The following is a 16,688-nucleotide window of genomic DNA, read 5'->3' as shown; positions in this document are numbered from 1 at the left end:
AAAAGAAATACACATATACATATACCAAAACAATCCATTACATAATCATTTGTCAAGTATACTACAAATATTTTAACGTTAACAAAAAAAGAATTGTTTGTCAATACATTATCAACACCTAAAATACGATTTATAACTTAAAAATAGAGTTAACCGCATAAGTCGATCAATCTTCACGAATGCCATCCATATCCGCAGCCGAGTATTCCTCTACTCCTTTCCAACCTGAGACAACAATTAAATAAAATAAATCATAAAAATCAGAATTTAATCCTAATATATGAATTTAAGCATTTGTTTGGATATATAACAACATGCATAATTTCATGTCCCTAAACTATTTAGTACTTAATAAGTATATCATGTCCCATAAGTTCATATATCAAGTTTTGTGACTCAAACTATTTAAAACTCAATAAGTATGCCATGTCCCTTGGGTCCCAAAACTTGACGTATAACAAGAATTAGCAAAATAGAAACACATACCTCAATACACAAAAATTGTTTGTTCTTCTTCCAAAGACGATTTACTTGACCTGCTAAGGATCTCCTTCTCATATTTTGTCCAGTATTAAAGTTATGACCCGTATTTTCTGCACATAACGAACCGCTCAATTGCATGTGAATCCGTACTAAAAGCTACCTATTTGGGCAAGGACCCATTTTGACATGTAATCGAACCGGACTGACATCGTCATATTTCCGCTTCTACTAATGTATATGTATGACATAAAAAACATACAAGTAGAAACTATAGTAAGCATACCATTAGAATGGCTATAAATCATTTAACCATGTTGCAACCAACTTTCAGCTTATGTTCTTTAAAACTCCAAACCTAAAACAAAACATAATTAGATAATAGATAAGCAAAAAATTGTAGACAAATCTAGTACTTAAATATATAGTTACAACTTACAACAAATAAATTAAATCATGAAATTCAATAACATATACAACTAGTTCTATACCCGCTCGGTGGACGAGGTATATTAATGAGCTCCAGCAGATGGATGAGCACAGCTGTACTGACCTGATGTTTAAGATCCCTAAGCAATTTTTTAGTTTCTGATGCGATACCTTTAAAAAGTTGGACATCAAATAGAACTTAAGCTGACATTTCAATATACGAAAATCCTTTATCATTTACCGTGGTAAGAGATGAAAAAGTATCCTACATATCATATCATATGCTGACTGACATGTAGAGCACTGCTGAGTGCCACTGAACCATCACAGAAGCATATTGACAGCCATAATGAGCTCTAGCAGATGGATGAGCAGCTGTACCAAGAACTGTGTCAAGGAGAAGCACATTTCTTTCTGTACAAATAGAAATTAATGTTGACCTGCTTATTTAAAGGAAACCATCTCAACACAATGTAGTCAACCAATTAGAGGCTTGTAATTAAAGAAGGTAATACGAGTTCCTTTGGGATACATCTGCAACAAAACATTAAACAATGGTTACTTTCTTAAACAGTGGCCATTAAATTTTAGGATTTAAGACAAATTAATGTCCAAGATGCACCGACTTAACAAAGCTATAACAAACGCTCTTTCATGAATTGAGTGAAATACCAAGCTAACCGCCTTCATTGGTAATCCATGACACCTGAGCATATTCAAAGTCCCTGCACCATACGGGTATAAAACTACAATGGTAACCACCTTCACCAAAGTCTTCAAAACAAACATTTAAATTTGGTTTAGTAGACTCACCCTCACTATGTTTATGGTTTTAAGTTATAAACCTAGAACGAAAATACGTTAACGGATTTGAATTTTTGACATGAGAATATCAAAATCCTCAACAGTTCGAGAGCACCTACAAGGTGGTAGTCTGACCATTGAACAAAGAAAAGGAAAACTTGTGCATGTTTATTAAAAAAAAGGTTCAAAAACTAACCCAAAATAAGTTGAAATCACTAATGTTAGCTGAAAAAGTAATCTAGATTTGATTTAAGAAACAAACTTGGAACTGTAGTTGCAAAGTTACCAAAATGACTACTATTTTCTTAAAGGAATCTACGGAACCCAATCCATTTTCATCTACTTCAAGTTAATAACGCCATTTGTACAATTGTACTACGGTAATTTTTTTACTGAAATCAATTAGAGACACTTCCTGACTTGAAGTAGCATGCAAAGACACATAAACTGTGATTCTATTGATAATTAATTTGTTCGATAACATAAATCATGGTGTATACCACTAGTGATAACAATCTTCACATTTATTTTTATATTTTATTTTTTTGTTAAAACACTAGTGTAATCTAGCCATAGTTATCAACGTAATCTCATGAAAATTAGGAACGCCAAAATTCTTAACCTACAACACCTAGGGGTGCAAACAAGCCGAGCGGCTTGTGAGCTACTCGAGATCGGCTCGAGAAAAAGTTCGAAACGAGCCGAGTCTTATCGAGTCCGAGCCGAGCTTAAGCCTAAAAATAAGATTATTTAGTAAACGAGGCCGAGCCCGAGCTTCACTTATCGAGCTCGCGAGCCTTAAAAGTCTATTATTTGTATTATTTTTATTTAATTTATTAATTAATAGATAATAAACGAGCCGAGCTCGAGCTTGAGAAAATACAAACGAGCCGAGCTCGAGCTTTGAAAACAAAGCTCGAATCGAGCCGAGCTCGAGCTTTGAAAACAAAGCTCGAATCGAGCCGAGCTCGAGCCTGAGCTCTCATAAGTTAATCAAGCTCGAGCCTGGGCTCGACTCGACTCGTTTGCACCCCTAGTCACATGGTCTGCACCCTAACTGTACCCAATGTTAGTTCATATCCAAAATCTGTTTGAAACATCTCTTCAAACACTTGGAGCATAATATTATTAAGTTAATTTCACATGGAAAATCAACCGGGCCCCCACCAATTCTACCAAACATTTCAATTACTAGTTGACATCATCGAGCTTTTCTCATATTCAGAACAAACATCTCTTTTTAATCAAGAAAACTTGAACAAGCATTTTCCAAGCTAATAACAACAAGAAATTTGCTTTTATTTATAAAACAAGATGCAATAAAACCTTAAAATAGTTCTGTAATTTGGTTGAAGCATTTCAACGAACAGTTGGTGTGCATCTTCAAACCTTCGAGTTTTGAACAACATAGCTATTAAACATTATCCCTAAAATAGAAATTATATGAGAAACTCATAATCAATTACCTTCAAGGCTTCGACATAGAATAATTATACATCAAAAGAGAAATATACCATGACTAAATAGCTTACCCAACCGTATCAAAGTGACAGTAGCATGAGGCGAATGTTGAGTAACATGGCGCGCCACAACCGTATGACGTCGATGGTCTAGACTAGTGGTATAGGTATCGTTGAACAGAGGAGGCTGCCCGTCTGGTGGCGCATTGATTCGTCGCCAAGTGATAGATTAAATGGAGGTGGTCTGAATCGGTAGGTCATCACGTTGATGCATAAGATGGTCGATTTGGTGGAGGGACAACACAACTAGAGAGAGCAGAGTGGTGAAGATGTGGAGAGAACTTCTAGTTTGGTGAGGGAAATTCATGGATTTTGGGAGGGAAACGAAATTTGCAAGGAAGTTTTAAACTTTTCTCTGGTAGAAATTTGGGGGAACCAGTGATCGAAGAGAAAAAAAATTAGGAGAAAAACTAAAAAATAAAAATAAGTATAAACACTTGTAAAATCTATAATGTTCTCTGTTCTTTTATGAAGATATAAAAGATAGTGAGTTACAAATTTTTACTTTTAACAAATAGAAGATATCATATATATAAAAAATTGCATCACAAAAATTGTGTACAAACCAAGTAATATACATCGAGTAATTTAAAAAAAATTATATGAAAATTATATGTATAATAATTTAAAAAAAAATATATATGAAAATTATATGTATAAAACAATGGTTTATAAGATTAAGTTTTAGGCACAACTTATCTAATCTAGAATTAGGTGTAACAAATTGTATTGGACTACACATGTCGTAACGAGCCTTATTAGAGATTAATATTCATTTTTTTAACGGTCAATTGAATCAATCCCGAGCACTTTTGAGGCACCAACTAAACCAAACGGAGTACTCCAAAAGTAACGCAGCTTGGCTTTGTTACAACATGAGTTGGCTTGGCTTAGATTGTTTCAAATTGAATTTTTTTAGCTAGCTTTTTTAAGCGATTTATGAGCCGGAAGCTTTATGCACAAAAAAAACCCAAAAGTAATGTATTAGAAAACCATAAAATATGGTATTAAAATCCCGAAAATAGGGTATTTATGTACTCAGTTTTTTAAGAACCATAAGAGAACCCTACCCGGACCCGGGTACATAGGGTATGGTTGTTTGGTTGAATAATCGTACCCGAAACCAAACCGGTTATAACAATAACCGGTTCCAACCCTTAAATAAAAGAAAAACAAATTCAGTTCCATACTCGAAATCGGGTATTAAAGATACCCAATTTGTGTACCTCTTAGAGTGAGTCTTAGTAGATTAATAGCGGACAATAATAAATCCTATATGCTTTAGTAGATTATATTGGGTCTTAATTATCATGATGGCCTTTATTAAGTCACATTATGTCTCAAAAAGTTCGATTGAGTTGTATTAGACAATGATGGGAAATAATAAATTATATGTTTCTTGATGGACCATATCGTGCCTTAATAGTGATGATGACTTTTAGGCTAGTTTTAGTGGACCATTGTGAGCTTTATTAGGTTATATTGTATTTTATATGGTTATATTGGATTGTAGTGGGTCATATTAGATCATAATGGACAATAATATATCATGCATGTCATAATGGATCGTATTGGGCCATGATAACTTAATGGCCCTGAATGAACCATGATGTAGTTTAATAGGTCAAATTGGGTTGTTGTTACTCGTAATGTACCGAAATGGATAATAGCAGATCATAAATTTCTTGAACCATAAATGTCTTAATGGACCATGATAAGCTTTATTATATCTTCCTAGATATTAAAATGTTATAATGGATTGTTGTGAGTCATATATAACAGACAATAAAAGATTATACATGTCTTAATACATTATTTTGGGCCTTACATGTCATGATAGCTCTTGATAAGGCATCATGGGATCTATTAGGTCTTAAGGGTTATACCGGGTTATAGTGAGTCATACTAAACCATAATGAGCGTTAAAAAACATAGATATCTTTATGGGCCATGGTGCACTTTATTAAGTCACATTAGGTCGAAAGGATTATAATAGATTGTAGTGAGTATAATATTACTTGATTATATCAGGCAATAATAGATGATACATATAACAATGGATTGTATTGGTCGGGTCTTAATTATTACATATATTAATAGACTGCATTGGGCCTTAATACGTTGACTCTCTTTTGGACCATGGTGGGATTTATCAGGTCAACTAGGTCTAAAAACACTATATTGAGTTGTAGTGAATCATACTAAATCATAACAATGGGCAATAATAAATCATACATATTTTAATGTGTTACGTTTAGACCTTAATAGTTATCATGACTCTTTATGGACCCGTTACAAGCTATATCGATATATAAAGTATAACTTGATCAGTTGATGTTCACATATTAATTTATAACACTTTTTGGTACATATTAAATTCATTAGTTTGATATTTACATACACGTAAAATAAAATAAAATATTAAATTTAAGTATTTTTATAATAAACTTATGTAATTGATTAATGTAAGATTTTTTTTATTTTGTCATATAGCTTAATATACTTTAAATAAAAATAAAAATAAACCATATCTCTTAAAACTAACTTCTCTCTCCAAATTTTCCTTCAATTTCTCTTTCCCTCCTAAATAGTCAAATTTCCCTCCTACTTCATAAAAGAAAATTAGACCTTGTTTTCTAATAGTGCGTCATAAAATAATCGTGTGTTGTTATTCGCGTGTCAAGGTAGACCTTGTTTTTTTATGACGCTAAAAGGATGACACAAAAAAAGTGTGTCATAAATATATTGAATTTTGTAAAACCATGACATTTTTTTTCTTGACATGCACTTTCGAATGTCATAAAATGAGCGTGTGTCATTGTTTGCGTGTCAAGATAAATCTTGTTTTTTTTATGACGCTAAAAACATGACACACAAAAATGAATGTCATAGATTTATTAAATTTTGTAAACCATGACATTTTTTTCTTGACATACGATTTTGAATGTCATAAAATATGCGCGTGTCATTGTTCACGTGTCAAGAGTAGTGTATTTTCTAGTAGTGATACTTACTGAATGGTGTTATATACTTGTTGAATGATGAATGGTGTTATATACTTGCTGAATGGTGTTATATACTTGCTGAATTGTGTTATATACTTGCTGAATTGTGTTATATACTTGCTGAATGGTGTTATATACTTGTTGAATGGTGTTATATACTTACTGAATGGTGTTATATACTTGCTGAATGCTGAATGGTGTTATATACTTGCTGAATGGTGTTATATACTTGCTGAATGGTGTTATATACTTGCTGAATGGTGTTATATACTTACTGAATGGTGTTATATACTTGCTGAATGGTGTTGTTATATACTTCCTATAATTAAGGTGGCGGTTATGAGAAGGTTTTTACTTAACTGAATTAATGATAAAATTACTTGTTTACCCTTTTCAATTAATTTAGATCTAATGGATGAGATTCTTTCTTACCTTTCTCACACTTTTGGTCTTTTTTTACGATAACCTTACCCTATATTATAATTGATCGTTGACTTTATTGCTCCTTTTCACTGAATTAGTAAAATATTTGATGGACGTATTTACTCTTACTAAAAAAAATAGATCTCATTATAGAGGGTCTAAGGTTGGTTACACACCATCATAAACTCGACTAGATCATATCATGGCTACTACGATATCTACAATATTGAGATTAACGGGTACATATATTCTTTCATCATATTTCTATTATGTTTATGCATAGAATTGATTAACAATATGCACTATACAACTAGAATACATTACCACTATGTGGTTCTTATTCAGGTTATTTGAAAATATTATAATATTACTTAAACGAACTGGACAATCACCTGACAACAGTTTATTCCCCTTAAAAGTTAAAACTATAGAATATATTTCATTAAATGATATGATTATTTTAATCGAATTCGTGTAAGATTTATAGGTTAACCCGAACTACAAATACAGGCACTAAATGTTCATAATAATAGGGTAAAATCTTAACCACCTAAAAACTCAAACTATTCATTGTTCACATAAATATGGAATAGCATTATTCGTCCACATGAAACTAATACCAAAGTAACATTCAATGGACTTACCATCACCACCCCTCAAAGAATACAATAATATACTAATGATCCCTTGACATTCCCTTAAGTAACAAGCTTAAAAATACGGTAAGAGTTGATTAGTATTCATGTAGATTTCTTCCAAGTTTGAGTTGGAATTTGCGCAGTAAATTAATAATCACACGGCTGCGCGTCGAGCTCTAACTCAACTATGTAGACGTTGTGTTTAATTAGAGATACCAAAACCGATACATATTTAAAATGAATAAATATAGACTAAACACGAGCAGTGAATGCTTGTTTATCCATCATGGTATACTGAACAAAACGCACGCTTTAGTTACACTTCCTACTAAGTTAGTAACTTGAAGTCACTATCATTAGTAGTTAGGATCGGTAAATTTGATTATGATTCTAATTATATAGGGCGAGTTGTAAATTTATGTGATTTTCCCTAACTTTAATCATGTTGTTACAATTAATTATAACTATACATGTTGAATGTAAAGTCAACCATTTCGAAAATGTACATTGAACTGCTACTTACTTTATACCAAAAATGTTATTTAAAAAAACCGGATAACAATTGTTAGGAAAGGTAATATTCAAGGGATCATTTTTGTAACTTTACATATCAAGGTGTGCATATATAAACACATGAACACCCCCTTGATCAAAGCCAGTGCTACATATCTAAGTATTCCAACTAAAAATAATAGATATGTGCATTGTAGTTTTTGCTTGGAAAGTTCACCCTCTCTACCCTTTTCTTCTCTTGCTTAATAGAGATGAGTATCACCACAGGTACATAAAGAAACACACACTACACACTTTATAGTTCACACACACTTTATGTTGTTTGCATTGTATCATATAAATCTTGTGACAAGATAAATGGGTTGGTTAATAAATCTTGTGACAAGATAAATGGGTTGGTTAATGGGTGATTTTTAAGGTCAATGTAATGATATCCTTGCTTTATGGTAATTTTTAATGTTAAATCATTTTTTCATATTAACTTGTTGTATTTATAAAACTATATTTTAGGAAGCTTAATTTAACAAATATTTAATAAATATCTGACCATAATTATATATTTGTCGAATTTGAAATTAAGGTTTCCAAAGTTATATTTAAAATACTTCGATTCAACATAACAACATAACTTACTTCAGTAATTCATTTTTTATACATTTACTGTTTTTATCTTTCCAAATTTATTTTTATAAATATCAATAACATTTTAGATTCAACATTACATTTCTACGACTATTCCAGTATCACGATCTTTGCTAAGTCTTCAACCACTTTTATGTTGCTTTAAATTTTTACTGATTTCTTTTATTCTTAAAAATTAAATTGTTAATAATTTTCTTTATCTTAGCTCAAAAAGTATATTAATTTCCATTCTTACTGATTAAACGTACTTTTAAATAAATTACAACAGTCAAATAATATAACTCAGTTGGTCAGAGGGTTTTTCATTAAATGGTTTACTTTTAGGAAGGTCTCAGGTTCGATCCCTACTAAATGCAAATTATGAAAATGCGGGTGAACAGCACTAGCACTAGGATGGATTTGAACTTTAGGTGAAAGTTTGAACAATATATGTTTTGTAGTAAGCTGGAAACCAGCTGATCTGCCGTCCAAAAAAATTATGTTGGTCTTTTGGAGTAAGCTGAAAACCAACTGATCAATCGTTCAAACAAAATTACAACAAATACAACTAATGCATCAGTATCGTTTCATAATCTCTATACTAATAATTAAAATTAAGAGTACATTTAGTTGTCCATCAGCCTTCTTTTATTATAGACTATCTAAGTGTCTTTAATTCCATAACACGTGACAAGCTTATGTTATTTTTTAGAAAATCATTTTTTTTTTTTGTCTTAATAGGATTCATGTTTATTGTGATGACTAATATTTGCCTATTAAATTTAAAAATATTAGAATTTTAAATTCGATTTGATCGAATCCATTTAATGATTTTCTTAAAATGAAAAGCATGTTCGTTAACACTCAAAACTTTACCTAATTAATTCGATTATATCCATTGACAAAGCTATTGCAGTTAAGGTGTTGCTAATTTTTCATTGGTTTCGTTAATTAAGAGGCTGTTTGTTAGATTCTGAATGATCATTAAGAGACTACCTCTTAATGGAACCATTAAGAATTTTACCAATGAGAAGGTAGAAGAATGTGACATGTGATGATTTACCATTCAGATGTTACCTCTTAACCATTCAGACTTGAGGTTACCTCTTATTCATTCAGAGGTTTTAAACCATTAAGAGATAGCATCTGAATGGTCATTAAGAGGCTACCAAACAGCCCCTAACAATCAATCAATTAATAGTTAAACTATTTCCACAATATTGTCAACAATATATTTTTTAGAATACACACTTTGAATAACTATTTATAGATTTTCTAACCTATCTCAAAATAATAAGTAGTTAGTTTATCTTTATATTTGTTACTATTTATTTGAGTCTTTAAATTTATGTATAATGTATAATGGTTTCGAATGTTTTCGCAAATAGAGAAATCGAAAACAAAATATAAGTTTGAATGATCTCGACGTCTTAAAGACCGACTTTACAATAAACTTTAAGATAATAAGGCTACGATGGAAACCGATGAATGACAACAAAAATAGCACCTACTCTGTCGAGATGATACTTAGGTATGAATATATATAATTAACATTAGAATAATATAATAATTTGTTCTTATTTAATACTATACACATGTATAATTAACATTATAATTTTGCTTTGTCCTTATTTAATGTAATACACATTTTTAGTTATCACTATTTTATTTATAGAGTTATTACTTGTATACTTTATATATTCTTCAATTTTTCAAATTTTATAAATCAAGGCTACTTTTGCAAAAGAGCAATATTGGCACAAAAAATAAAGCTCAAATTAATGAACGTTCACTTTCAATGTTTCTGGCAAAGAAAGAGAATACCTTAGTTCAAATAGTATTTTTTAGACATAACATCTTAATGATCTATTAAGAAAATTTATATTCTATTGATGTTCTTGACGGTCTTAACATATTCGTAGCCAAATTATAGGTTACTTTTGAAGGCTGGTGTTCCAATAACTTTATTAAGAAATGTTAACTAAAGAAGTGGTTTATGTAATGGGACAAGACTACAAATATTGGAACTCAAACTTTCATTCCAAGAATTAGCGTGATACCTTCAGATAAAAAGATTCATATCAAGTTTCAAATACGACAATTTTCGTTATCAGTATGTTTTGCAGTGACTGTCAATAAAGTCAGAGACAGTCATTATCTAGAGTTGTTTGTTTTTAAATGATCAAGTTTTCACGCATGGACAATTGTTTGTGGCGTTGTCAAGAGTTAAACGTATAGACATGGCTAAACTACTAATATTAAATGAAGAGGACAGTGTGATGAATAAAACAACAAATGTTGCATACAAAGAAGTATTTAGAGAGTTATGAATTATTATTACATTTTTACTTTTGTAAGTATTAATTCTAATTACAATCTTGTATTTTTTTAATCAATGTTCCATGTCGTTTTATTCAAAACATATATTTACATAACATATTATCTTAGCCCGTGTATCAAACGGGTAACTAACTAGTTCCATTTAATAAAATGATATAAGAAAGTGTAAACATTTGGATACATGATAAGCGACACTTGACCCATTCGACGTGTTTTATGTAATTATATTGGTTTTCAAATTAATGTAACATCTAATATGTTATCTTTGTGTATAATGAAATTTAAGGCCAACGAAGTCGATTGGGTGGTGGGAGGGTGGAGAGATATTAGGAGGTAGAGACGAGGTGGCCGGAGGGACGTGGTTGGCATGTACAAGAGATGGTAGAGTATCATTTCTTACCAATGTCTTGGAGCTTCACACTCTTCCTGAAGCCAAAAGTAGAGGGGATCTTCCATTGCGTTTCTTGGAGGTTTATTTTCTTTGATTATAAATCTTAATTTGCCATTTTTATTACATATATGATCAAATTGTTGACCTTTTGAGGTAATGTAATATATGTTAACATTTGATCATGATACATACACACGCTTACGGCTGATCTCTAGTGGGCTTGAGCGTGCAACATGTTAGGCTGCACGTCTTTCAAATGTCACTTTTAAATTAAAAAAAAAATAGATGTAGTTGTGGAAAACGTGAATTTTATGCAAGTTGAGTAACGGTATAATTTAATACTTGAACTCCCAACCTCATATAGAGAAACACGTTACAAAAAACACCTCGATACATGTAGTCTATTGATGTTCGACTTGCAAGTTCATGTTAAGTAGATTACTCGGATTAACGTTTTAGGGTTCATGGTTTAGATGCTTTTACAATTTACAACAATCCAAAAACACACATTAACTATTAGACTTTAATCACGTTGTTTGTATAACTAGTAAAATGCATTTATTTTATATCTATAAACATGCGATTGAAATCTTCTGGTAAATTTGTTACATTTTCACGTAACAAAACCCATGCTACTTTTTTTAATAAATTTTGGGAGTTAATATGTGAAAATTTTGCCTTGTAGAGCAAGAAGAGTTCAGAGGAATTTGCAAAGGAAATAGTGAAGGAGGTTCATGAGTACAATGGGTTCAACCTCATAACTCTTGATCTTTCTTCAAACAAGATGTTTTACATATCAAACAGACCAAAAGGTGAACCACCAACGGTTCAACAAGTTCAACCAGGCATCCATGTTCTCTCCAATGCCAAGCTCAACGTCCCTTGGCCCAAGGTCACACATTCTCTTGCCCTAAACAGAACAATCAACCTAATCACATTAACCATAAACCGACTATGTTTAATACGTGTACAAGATCCATAATTACCTAGTTGATTAATGCAATCATAAGGTCTCATTAACCACTCATGTAATATTTAGGTGTCATTAATTGACAATAATAAAGCATTAATTTATGTTTTCAGGTTCAACGTTTGAAGTTGAATTTCAAAAGATTGCTAAGTACGTATGATGATGACGAGGACATACCCATTAAGGATATGATCGACAAACTGATGAGAGACGACACAAAAGCGGACAAGAGTCAACTTCCTAATATTTGTTCGATTGACTGGGAATACAATCTAAGCTCGATATTTGTCGAAGTAGACACTCCACTTGTACGTACTTCACGTTATTAAAAATATAGCTACAAATTATGACAATTTAACTCATGTTTGTTTTCGTTGACCTACAGGGACGTTACGGTACTAGAAGCATGATTGCACTAAGCATAAGAGATACCGAAGAAGCAAGTTTACATGAGACCTACGTTGAAAAGGAATTATGGTGGGAGAAAACCATCAACTATTATATCAATTCTAAAGTTAAAATAAATGATATCACTTTAGTATGACCAAAAAAGGATACTTTTACATTTAAACTACAATATTTGAATTTTTATATCTTTCCCATTATAATATATATACAAAAATAAATATAGGCACAATAATTCCCATTGTAAATACATGTTCATCCCATATGTGATCATGGATTTATTGTAGTGGAATAAATGCTTGTATAAATATTACTACAATCGAATGAAAAAGACGAAACATTATATAAAGCTCTTTGTTGATATGTATGTAATGTTAGAAATGCTGAATGTTGTGCACATTAAATGCTATCGTTTTATATTTGTTGTAACAACAACCAAGGAGGCTAGTTATGTTCTAGTTGTATCCAACATTAGATCATAATTTGAGCCCTAGGGTCCATTATTCGATAACTAAATTGGTAACATGGTGAGGTTTGTATTTGGGATGGGTGAGCTAAATATAGGGTACTACACGTCGTGCACGAGGGTGGGTTTGTGGGACGATAGCGTATACCAGGTTAATACAACTAAAATCAGCGCCGTCCTCAAGAACTTACAAAAAAAATTTGGGCCTCAGGAGACAAAAATAATTGGGCTCAAAATTGTGGTTAAGGTAAATGAACTAAAAAAAATAAAACTTCGTTGATAGATCCAAGACTTGAACTTGAAACCTATATATTATCTCAAGATGATTTTTTCCAGTCCACAACCAACATTATTTTGAATAATAAATGGATACATATACTAAATATATAATTTAATAAATATATAAAAGGTTATAAAATCTTTCGGGCCCTTTGGAAATTTGGCCCTCAGGCGAAGGCACGGGTTAGCCGGCCCAAGAGCCGACCCTGACTAAAACAAAAGGTATTTGCGACAATTACCATACAAGATTCACATATTTTACTCTAAGGTGATGTTTGACTTGTAAACGATACTAACATGATCAGTGGCGGAACCAGAACGATTTAGTTAGGGGGTCATCATAAGCTTATATTCTATACTGGTTCAAATTAGGGGGTCCATTTCTAAGTTTATTCTTCAAAAACTCAAAATTTATAAATAAAAATTCAAAAAGTTCCGGTGACCGGAGGGTCAACGGACCCTCTTGACCCCCCTCTGGTTCCGCCTCTGAACATGATGTAAAATGTGATGATCAATTATTGGTGAAGGAATAATATTGTATGGGGCAATATAATTTTATTTTATTTTTTTATTTTTTTTGTGTACAATACTAAATTGGTTGTTGGCTTGTTGCTAACACCTTATTCAAGCTCAAGTATGCTTCATGGGGATCCCCTCGTAGCTACGATGGGCTGATGACTTAGAACTTCCATAACGACGAACAACTTAGATCACTGACCAAACCATTAGATTTACGTAGCAAAACAATCCATTAGTGTAAAAAAATCGTGTATGATAATATTGACATGTCTAATATCGAATTTATCTAAGAAATATTTCATTATCTTTGTAAATAAGACGGAATTTTTTTTTTATCGTTAAGATGTACACATATAGAACTTCAGAAGAGAAGTTACAATATTATTGATTAAGATAACTTCCTAGATAACCAGAGGCTTGAAAGTTGCTAGGAAAAGTTGATGACCCCATTAAGTGCTATCGATGTGGCCAGGGGCGGAGACATCATATTACGAGCTGTAAAAAAATACGAGAATACCCTTAATTAAAAAATAGGATACTCTTTTTTATAAAATCTAATTCTTTTTATAAAGTTTAAAAGTTAATTTTTGAATTATGAAGATTTTGTAAACCAAAAAAATGGATATTATTATCGATTGCAAATTTGCAATGTCTGGGTAATTGATGATATCATGATAAACCTCCTAGCCTATCATTAGCCCAAACCCAAATCAATTTTATTATTGAAAGAGGCCCAGTTATCATTGTTCGTCTTAAGGTGGAAACCGGAACATATCGTTCTTGTCCTTTGGTTTATCGGGTAGTGAAGCTAGCTTTGGTTTTATCGGTTGCAACTGCAACCGTTAAAAGATGTTTTTTTTTCTAAATTGAAGCTTGTCAAGACGGATTTACGCAATCGAATGGGCCCGAAATATTTGAAACAATGCTATTGTTTGTGCGGTCGAAAAAGAAATTTTTGATAAATTAAAAGACGACGACATGATGAAACAATTTCAAGCTATGAGAAAAACAAGAAGGCAAATCTATTAGGTATTATTTTTTTTATTATTGTACTTATTATCGTTATTTATTATTGTATGAATACACGGTAAAAAAAAAAAGATACCTTTGGTTTTAAGGTCTAGCTCCAGCTCCACTGATGTGGCTCTTGGGCCGCATGATACAATCAATATATTAGGAAATAGGTATACAAGACAACACATTAAAATCTCATAATATCTCTAAGAGTTAATGTCATTTTAGTCTCTGTGGTTTGGGTCATTTTGCCAGTTTAGTTCAAAGGTTTCATTTTTAACCTGTGGGTCCAAAAAGGTTTCACAGTTGCCATTTTAGTCCACTGGGTTAACTTCATCCATTTTTTCTGTTAACGAGAAGGCCAATTCGGTCATTTTATATGGCTGAATTGCCCTTTTAGTTAACAGAATCACATACAAAATGACCGAATTGGCCTTCTCGTTAACAGAAAAAATGGATGAAGTTATCCAAGTTGACTAAAATGGCAACTGTGAAACCTTTTTGGACCCAGAGGTTAAAAATGAAACCTTTGGACTAAACTGCCAAAATGATCCAAACCACAAGGACTAAAATGGCATTTAACTCTATCTCTAATATAGACAGCCCGTGAAACTAACAACTAACAACTAACGTCGATAACTAACACGATATTTACATACATGCATGCTACTTTAGTACTTACACTATTTTTGGTACACCTTTTCTTTTATTAAATGTCAATAATGTCACACCCTCGAAATCCACAAGCGGAGTATTACCGTGAAGCATGTGATTGACCAGGATCATACCACCAATCATACTGAACATCTAATTAAAATAAAGTAAAACCATGGCAAACCAAATGTTTAAAATTCACCAAACCAAAAATCCAAAACCAAATTTAAAAGTTAGCGGAAGCATAAAGTAATAAAACCCATAACACAGTTTATAAATCATAAAGTCCATCAGTAGGAATCCAACTGTGGATTCCTGGCCACAACGCCCCCTCCGCGTGCAAGCTCCATCCCAATACCTAACGACCTGCAAAGCATGTGGTAACGTGTCAACAAAAGGTTGGCGAGTTCACAGTTTGTTGCCCGTTTTAATGTTGTTCCAAAAACCATAAGTTGTTAATTGTTTCGAAAACCAAAAGTTATCCAGTTCCATTTTCCCATAACCATATACCGTGGGGGCTACCCCATGTAGTAAACCACTAGACCCGTTACCATATCGACTACTGACTTAAGTCATGTTTATGTGCCCTGCGTCAATGTCTATCATCATTGACTAGTGCCCAAGTACATTAGTCCACTCCCGTCCTCTGCGGAACGGTGTGAGGCTTGTCAGACCTAATAGCGCTATTTAACTAATGACCCGTTCGCCAATGGCCCGATGATTAAGTCGATATAAAAATGAGAGACTTCAGATAGAGTTTTGTCTAGTAAGTTCAAGGTTATCCTACCCAAGGAGGACCGAGGTACGTATTTTACCCAAGGAGAATACGCAGGTTGCATCCCACCTAAGGGGGATTGTTGTTAATTAACCCATTCCCAACCCACCGGGAATCCTTCATTCCCAAACCACTGGGAATCCCATGCTTTGACGAAAGTGTGAACTCACCTTTGGTTGCTCGGTTGAACTCTTAAAAATAGCTAACAGTCAAAGTTGGCCAATCACATCCTAGTATGATTACCATTAGTTTATTAGTGATTTTAAATAAAGCACAAAGTTATTACACGCATCTACCACATAACATGCACTCACTTTGGCAGTTCACACCCCTATATACAATCCACCTATAACTACTCAAGATCAAGCATACGGTATTTCACATGACACTTTCATTGACATATAACAAGTTGAATCATTATCATATAACATAACCGACATTT

General features: G+C 32.4%; 1 protein-coding gene and 1 long non-coding RNA gene across 18 annotated transcripts; one reads left to right on the top strand and one right to left on the bottom strand.

The window, feature by feature from the left end:
• Positions 1–20: 20 nt before the first annotated feature.
• Positions 21–3,655, bottom strand: LOC110940872. Of its 17 annotated transcripts, none has more exons than XR_004892648.1 (7): positions 3,246–3,655; positions 1,582–3,140; positions 1,350–1,443; positions 972–1,284; positions 767–838; positions 487–593; positions 21–225 (listed from the first exon to the last, which is right to left on the bottom strand). It is a non-coding gene; the product is annotated as an uncharacterized LOC110940872 (long non-coding RNA). The 17 variants fall into 17 exon arrangements; XR_004892651.1 differs by having other exon boundaries at positions 1,442–1,443; XR_002593609.2 differs by having other exon boundaries at positions 972–1,443; positions 1,582–1,634; positions 3,040–3,140.
• Positions 3,656–7,940: 4,285 nt separating this feature from the next.
• LOC110940871 (transport and Golgi organization 2 homolog) lies at positions 7,941–12,904 on the top strand. Its single transcript, XM_022182445.2, has 5 exons — positions 7,941–8,079; positions 11,060–11,243; positions 11,850–12,056; positions 12,248–12,442; positions 12,520–12,904. The coding sequence occupies exons 1-5, from the start codon at positions 7,997–7,999 to the stop codon at positions 12,676–12,678; spliced, it is 828 nt and encodes a 275-aa protein (XP_022038137.1). The 5' UTR covers positions 7,941–7,996; the 3' UTR covers positions 12,679–12,904.
• Positions 12,905–16,688: the final 3,784 nt, after the last annotated feature.

Source organism: Helianthus annuus, chromosome 5 (assembly GCF_002127325.2).
Source record: "Helianthus annuus cultivar XRQ/B chromosome 5, HanXRQr2.0-SUNRISE, whole genome shotgun sequence".
Taxonomy (NCBI): domain Eukaryota; kingdom Viridiplantae; phylum Streptophyta; class Magnoliopsida; order Asterales; family Asteraceae; genus Helianthus; species Helianthus annuus.
This window is presented reverse-complemented; position numbering and strand designations above follow the sequence as displayed.

Bases quoted from the DNA above. Each gene is read 5' to 3' on its own strand.
- LOC110940871 (XM_022182445.2), top strand. From the start codon at position 7,997: ATGTGCATTGTAGTTTTTGCTTGGAAAGTTCACCCTCTCTACCCTTTT. The intron at 11,244-11,849 runs GTTTATTTTCTT...TTTGCCTTGTAG, and splicing joins TTCCATTGCGTTTCTTGGAG to AGCAAGAAGAGTTCAGAGGA. The intron at 12,057-12,247 runs GTCACACATTCT...TTATGTTTTCAG, and splicing joins TCAACGTCCCTTGGCCCAAG to GTTCAACGTTTGAAGTTGAA.